The 7,885-nt window shown below is 31.9% G+C and overlaps 1 protein-coding gene across 1 annotated transcript; it reads left to right on the plus strand.

Annotated features, from left to right (window-relative positions):
* The first annotated feature begins 1,424 nt into the window (after positions 1 to 1,424).
* Positions 1,425 to 5,142, plus strand: LOC127719973 (uncharacterized). The gene is made up of 3 exons (XM_052226351.1): positions 1,425 to 1,444; positions 2,268 to 2,369; positions 4,407 to 5,142. The coding sequence occupies exons 2-3, from the start codon at positions 2,285 to 2,287 to the stop codon at positions 5,033 to 5,035; spliced, it is 714 nt and encodes a 237-aa protein (XP_052082311.1). The 5' UTR covers positions 1,425 to 1,444; positions 2,268 to 2,284; the 3' UTR covers positions 5,036 to 5,142.
* The last annotated feature ends 2,743 nt before the right edge of the window (positions 5,143 to 7,885 follow it).

Here is a 7,885-nt window from a genome sequence, read left to right on the forward strand (position 1 = left end):
CCAAACTACACAACGACCTGGGATTCAGTAAGATCAATATATAACTGAGATAGCTGTATAGTTTGATGAAAATCCAAGTTGATTTGAAAAAGTTATAAAAAAAATTAAAGTGTACTATCTGAATTGAGTCCAAACTGCAAATTCTAGCTTTTTTTTACCTAGATTAATTTAATCCTTAAATTTGACAGCAATACCCCAAACTACACAATGACCTGGGATGCAGTAAGATCAATATATAAATGAGATAGCTTTAGAGTTTGATGAAAATCCAAGATGATTTGAAAAAGTTATAAAAAACATTAAAGTGTACTATCTGAATTTAGTCCGAAATGCAAATTCTATCTTTTTTTACCTAGATTTATTTATTCCTTAAATTTGACAGCAATACACCAAATAACATAACGACCTGGGATTCAGTAAGATCAATATATAATTAAGATAGCTGTATAGTTTGATGAAAATCCAAGTTGATTTGAAAAAGTTATAAAAATAATTAAAGATGACTATCTGAATTTCATCAAATTTGTTTTACCTATTAATTTAATTCTTTAATTTCACAGCAATGAACCAAACTACCAAAAAAACTTGAATTTTGATAGATCTATATTTAATTTAGTTAGATGGGCTGATTTACACCATATGTTACTTGTTTGTTCCTCAATTAATCTTGTTTATTTTGTTGTAATTAAATTTGTATAGACTATTTTCTACATTCATACATATGCCATAACAATATTGCTGTCCTATCAGTGCTGAAAACTAAAAAAGTAGAAGTCCTATCAAAAATTAAGTTAAAAAAATGTGTGTCCTACTGCGTTTTGCACCGGTCCCAACCCCTCAATAAATATTGACCGGTCCCTAAATCTTGAAAAGGAATTTGGTATGTTATAACTGTTAAATTCACATTGCTAGATGTTCATGATGTTATTTTTGTTTGTTATAGATTTATCAAATAATTTTTTTTTCATATACAGACATTGTTTCAAAAAGTTCATGTCCCATGCTTGCTAATAATGAAAAAACATTGAGTCCCATTCCTGTAAACACTGCAAAAAGTGCTTGTCCCATTACAGTTTGCACCGGTCCCATGCATCAAGAAATTTTGACTGGTCCCTTATCGCACTCATTTTCGTATCGATGTAAAATAATTCTTTGACTGGTACTCCAATACTTCACTTTAAATACCTGTTGTCATCCACCAACGATACTTTTTACAAATTCCATTTATACTGTTAAAATTTGTCACAAAATCCTCCAAAGTCAATATAATTTATTCATATTTTATTATGGGGCCGGATCGACGTAGGGACGGATCGACGTGGGCCGGATCGACTTGGGACGGATCGACTTTGGGCCGGATCGACTTAGGGCCGGATCGGTTCGGGGACGGAACGACCGGATACCAATTTAAACTATACTGAATATCCAAGATGTCAGCGCCCATGTAGGAAGAACATTTTTATTGTAAAGGTCACTACGATCTGTAAAAACATAAACATTTTATGCATTGAGATGATTTGTAACCATAAAACAACTATGATAGATAACAATAAAAAATAGATAAAAACAACAACAAACAAAAAAACAAAAAACAAACATAAACAAGAAGAAAAAGACACCTATAAATTATAAATCTTCACAAAAATATTCTGAATATAAAAATAGAGATGTGGTATGATTGCCAATGACACATGATGAGACAAATATCCACCAAAGTTCAAATAAAGTGGAAGTATTCAATTATTGGAAACCATACGGCTTCAGAAATGAGAAAAACCTAAGCACTTTTTCCATATGTATTTCTAATTCTTGGGGAAAAATATGAGTCAGGTGTGTCACTTTCGTCTAGTCTGCAACTTTTGATGTGAGACACATAAATAATAATCTGGCGGAGGTGGTCTTTAAAGCATCAGATTGCACTTCCAAAAAATAAGTGAGGAACTGAAATTTCACGAAAAATTTTCAAAGGGAGATAATTTTATAGCCTCATAATTTGAGCTTATATAGACAGATCAAGCAATATGAGCTCTATTAATTGTTATAGTAGTTTAGATTAAATGCATATAGAAAAATGTGCAGGTATTGCAAATTTCTTAGACTGAATTGATTTATATGAATTCAAATAATCAAATAACAAGTTTTAGTATGATAATAGTGAAATTATTATAATATCGCATTTTGAAGTTTTTAATATCATTTGATTTTTTGTGGTTAAAAGTATTGAGAATTTTCTGTCTTCTTTTTTAACAAATAACATTATATTGTAGACTATAACACAGAGACAATGGCTTTACTATCCACATGGTTTAAGTTAACCAGGAGTTGTCAGAGACTTTCAGTGTTACCACGTAGATACATGAATACAGGAGGTAATTTGTCTTTGTTTTGTCTTTTAAAAAGAGAGACGGAAGATTCCAAAGGTAAAATCAAAACTGATAATGAGATGGATAAAAACATGGCAAAAAGCAATGAAAATACATTGTACAAACAATAGTCTAGATAACACTACATGTAAAACTAAAGACTGAGCAACACTAATAAATCAAAAATCAATGGCTAGGAATATCAATAAGTGTTCAACAGGGTAAATGTTAATCTGAACAGGTGTAATACAACGTTTTTCAAACAAGTTTGTCTTATTTTATGGAACAAATTTGAACAGGTTATATATAACCAAAATAGAAGACTTGAAATTCACTGGGGCCTTTTCTAAATGATAGTTGGATTTTATACACAAAAAACATCTATTTTAATCATCTTATTTATGTTAAACGATAATTATTTTTGTAAGCTTCTGGGATATCTCATCATGCTCATGATTTAACAAAAACAGCTTCATCATCACAATCATTGATACAGGATCTATATGGCAACATATACATGTAGGGTTTTCAACAATAGTCAAATTATACGTGTTTTTAAGTTTGTATACCACATTTATGGATTTCAGTCTGGAACTGTAAGACATTTGTGAAGGGATGGCATAAACCTGCTGCCCCCCCCCCCCCCCTTCCCTCCTTAGACAATACATTTGTATTAAGATGACATGTATGCAAGTTCAATTTCTTGACACAAAGTGAAACAGATTTTGGATAAATGTCAAATAAACAACAACCCAACAACATATTTAAATCAAAAAGACATTTAACAATGTTTAAGGTCTTCAAGAACTGACAGTTGTTGGTACAATATCTCAAATTCCAGTTCATGAAAAGTGCTTTTTCATTACTATTTCAATTAATCTTTCCTAATATGGATTTAAGTTCATGTTATGTTTTTGATGGGATAATAAATATGCTCTGATTTATCATAGTATATATGCATATTAATGAATTAAATAACAGAATTTCTATGTATGCAAACAAAAAATTTTTGTCTTGCCTTGACGGAGTCAAACAGCGAGACAAAAGTATGCTGGTTCCAGCAGCGGCGTCAACAATGTATTGCATTTTGTACATGTAGTTTGTGATTAGGTCTAGTTTGTGGGGAACCACTAGTGGTATGTCAATGATATTTGGTATGCAGTTGTATTAGCATTGGCACATGTCAGTTCCATGGAGATTATTTGGCCCTGCCCCCCCCCCCCCCCCCCCCCCCCCCCCCGTCATGGTCTATTGACTTTGAAACTTTTGCTTACTTTACATGTATTAGTTTGTGATAAGGTCAGTTTAAGGGGAACCACTAGTGGTAGGTCAATGATATTTGGTATGCAGTTGTATAAGCATTGGCATATCTCATTTCCATGGAGATTATTTGGCCCCGCCCCCTCAGTCATGGTCTATTGACTTTGAAACTTTTGCTTAGTTTACATGTAGTAGTTTGTGATTAGGTCAGTTTAAGGGAAAACATTGGTGGTAGGCCAATGTGAATTGGTATGCAGTTGTATAAGCATTAGCACATCTCATTTCCATGGAGAATATTTGACCCCGCCCCCTCAGTCATAGTCTATTGACTTTGAAACTTTTGCTTAGTTTACATGTATTAGTTTGTGATTATATCAGTTTAAGATGAAACACTAATGTTAAGTCAGTGATATTTGGTATGCAAATGTATTGGCATTTGCAAGTCTCGTTTCCATGGAGATTTTTATAGCCCTACCCCCTCATCATGGTTCATTGACTTTGAAACTTTTATATAGTTTACAAGTTAATTTTTGTGTTTAGGTTTGTTTAAAGGGAATGGCTTATGATATGGTCCATGGCATTTGGTATGCAGTTGTATTAGCATTGGCACATCTCATTTCCATGTAGATTGTTTAGCCATGTACCTTCAGTCATGGTTCATTGACTTTGAATATTTGCATAACTTACATGTTAAAGTTTTGCTATTTTAATTTCAACATTTGCATTATCAAAATTACAAAAAGGCGAGACATATCTCTGTGTTAACAGTTTATTATTCTACAGTTTCAGCCAGTCACAAGTCATTTGAAGCAGTGAGGCCATCACTGACAGCCACAACCAGAATTTTTGATCTCCAAAGGGGAACAATTCAAAACATCCAACAGAAGACATCTCCTGAAATCTCAGTGATACAGACATTACCATTGACAACAGACACATTAGTTTATCAGTGTCCTTCTAAAACAAAACCACACAAGGAAATTTTAGACATTGTAAATACAGTTGGAATGTATGAGTGTCCAAATGCATCAAGAGCTGATATTGATTTCATTTTACCCACAATTCAGTTCTTTAATGACCTTAACATTGATAGAGAATGTCCAGGTATACAGAAACCAGAAATGCTAGCCAGGAAAAAAGTTAGAAAGCTGTATAGGCTAATGAGAATTCGCGAGAGAATGCACAATCGCCATCGATTGAAAAGATATCGTAAAAAGTTGAAATTTTTGTTTATTAAACTGAAACGTGATAAATTGGCGAAAAAAGAAGCAAAACTTCAAGCAGAGATTAAAGGAATGTATGATGCTGTAGAAAGTTATGACCCCTTAGCTAGAATTAGGGAAGAAATTGCACTTGCTAGAAAAGGAGGGTTCAGGATAGATCTATTTGGAAATGGCAAAAACAACAAATAAACAAGATAATTAGAATTTATGATGAACCAGTTAAAAATTCATTGTATGCTATTAACATGATTAAACAATTGTTCAAAGTTTATGAAAAGATATTATTTAAGTTCGAATTTGTTTTTGTTCTCAATGACAACATTTGTCAAGCAAACTGGCTGCTGTTACTTCTTTAAAAGTATAATCCTTATAATAAAGTAATGAAGAATAAAGAATTCTTCTGAAAATTAATATAAGTGTTTTGATAAGGAAAGTCCACAGTTAAACCCCTTTTGGGAATCAAAACAAATGCACTGTTCCATTGCAGCCTTGTTGTATTCTCTCCCTTTTCATTGAAAGTGTGTTTGAAATTGTTCCTTTACAGACACCTTGAATTGTCCATTATTTCTTTGAAAATTCCTACTTCTAATTGAAATGAATTAGATTTTGTCTAGACTGCTACAAATGTCACAGAATGCAAGACATTTTTTATCTTAAATAGCAGAAGAGTTGAATTATCCATATTTTGTTTACATGTAGAACATGTTTACTGTTAGCATGGTTAGTGAATGGAAGGATATTTTGAGTTTTTAAGCGAGATAGGCAACCCTTAAAACTCAATACAATTAGAAACGCGTCTATACTATAGAGGGTAATGTACAGTCTTCAGCAATAGACTATCAAACTATCCCTCTTCAACAATAGACAATCAAACTATCTCTAGTCTAGACATGTTTGTTAATGAATTGAACAGACACTTCCAAAGATCAGGCTTCTCGGTCATAAAACTTTACTCAGTACTCGGAGTACAAAATTTGTGTTCGAAACACCAAATCCAGTATTTTGATTAGTTAATTTCTGAGTCTGAGTGCGATAATCTTGTTCGAAAATTTTATGACCGCAAGGCTGGCCTTGTGGTCATGTTTTGAGTATAATTTTTGTGCACCTGAGATCACCCCCAGTTTTTGGTGGATTCATGTTGCTCAGTCTTTCTTTTTATATGTTATTTTGTGTACTGTTGTTTGTCTGTTTGTCTTTTTCTTTTTTAGCCATGGCGTTGTCAGTTTGTTTTCGACTTGTGAGTTTGAATGTCCCTATGGTATCTTCACCTCTCTTTTGTTTTCTCAATAGTAATACAAGGATAAGGAACATCACGTTTTTTCTTCTAATTCGTGTATGTGGAATCATACTTCCACAGTAAATCCTATATTTCAGTATAATTTTTTATGGAAAAAGTTTTGACCCATTTATGATCTGTATCCCTGGATTGAAAATTTTGAGGCAATACAAATATCATGTTTATTGAAATACAAAACATCACTGCTAATACATGTATATATATATATACTGAGAACTGCATTCTCAATAAGAAAGAGCCAACATCACCAATTTGGAAAGAAATTTTTTTTTTTTTAGTTAATTTTAGTAGATATAGAGAAGTTGTAAATAGCAGAAAAGCAAAAATGATCTACAATTAAGTCAACATGGCCAAAATCATCAGTCGATTCTTTATAGGACTTTTTCCTTTAAATGATGACTTTTACCAATTGCTGCTTTTTTTCATGAAAACTATTGTAGAGAAAAACTGTAAACAACAAATGATGATTTTTACCAATCTAGTGTTTTTACCTTATATCTTGAAAACTATATATATAGACTAAAATTTAGAAAAGCAGACATGATCAGCAATACAAGATCTACAAATACTGGTAGATTAATTTGAATGAAATTGTCAATCGAGTCCTTGCAGGAGTTGATGCCCCTAAATCACAATTCTCACCCACTTTTTTCAGTTTTGCTTATCTTTATAAAATTATAATGAATATATATGGAAACTTGTCTCAGCCAAAATGATGATCAGGACGAGACTTATGACCACACAGCTTCAATTCAACACAAATATTCTTATGTATTGCATTACATGTATATCAATTTTATGCAAAAGTGCCATACGAGAGATACATGATCCAAAAAGACTCTAGTTCTCAGTAACTGAAAGTAAGATCAAAGTACTTAACCTGCTGATATTAAATCAATATAAAAATAAGGAGATGAGGTATGATTGCCAATGAGACAACTATCCACCAAAGTTCAAATAAAGCAGCCTTTCACTCTAATATCGGTTGCTGTACTGTCGAATTAAATTTTTCAAGATTCTTCGTAAACAGACCACGGAAACAAAATATAAGAATTTCAATGAAGTTAAGAATAAAAGAAACATTTTTAAGTCTTGCTTTAAAAATTAAATTAGTGAATTTGTGTTCATTCCCAAAATACTGAGGAAATAATTACCAATAACAGTAAACTTATAATCTTTGTCATTTTAAAAGTCCACTAAGCTTAAACAAAAACAAAAAGTATTTTAAAGGACAGTTTAAAAACCTGTTAGCTTTGCTATATTGGTATATGTAGAGAGAAAACGGAGTATTAAGTGAGACAACATTTTAAAATGTCTGCAGGTTTAATAGAAACTTATTTCAGACGGAATAACACATCCTAAATTATACGGTGAAGCTGTTTACAGAGCCTGGAAATTTATATACGATCCAGGTAAACTTATCAATCCCTTAAATAAACTTATTCTAAAAGGTTACCAAATTGAATTCAACTCTGTAATTAGATCTTTGAATATTGTTTTTATTGTTATAAATATTGATTTTGTTATCAGTAAATTAAAATCATATTAATAATTTTGTTATACACATATACACTTTAACATTACTACAATCTGTCGATCGTTTGGCATTTTGGCGTTGCACAAGGTCATGTTTTTCTCTGACTGTTAATGACGTCTTTACACTAAATCCATTGGATGTTGGATGTGTAATGATTGATATTTTAGTCTTTAATATATAGATACATGTTTTTTTTTTATTTGTT

This window comes from Mytilus californianus, unplaced genomic scaffold (assembly GCF_021869535.1).
Source record: "Mytilus californianus isolate M0D057914Y unplaced genomic scaffold, xbMytCali1.0.p SCAF_11, whole genome shotgun sequence".
NCBI lineage: Eukaryota > Metazoa > Mollusca > Bivalvia > Mytilida > Mytilidae > Mytilus > Mytilus californianus.

Excerpts from the sequence above, each read along its gene's own strand:
- LOC127719973 (XM_052226351.1), top strand. The coding sequence starts at position 2,285 with ATGGCTTTACTATCCACATGGTTTAAGTTAACCAGGAGTTGTCAGAGA. Across the intron at positions 2,370-4,406 it reads TAGATACATGAATACAGGAG|TTTCAGCCAGTCACAAGTCA; the intron begins GTAATTTGTCTT and ends ATTATTCTACAG.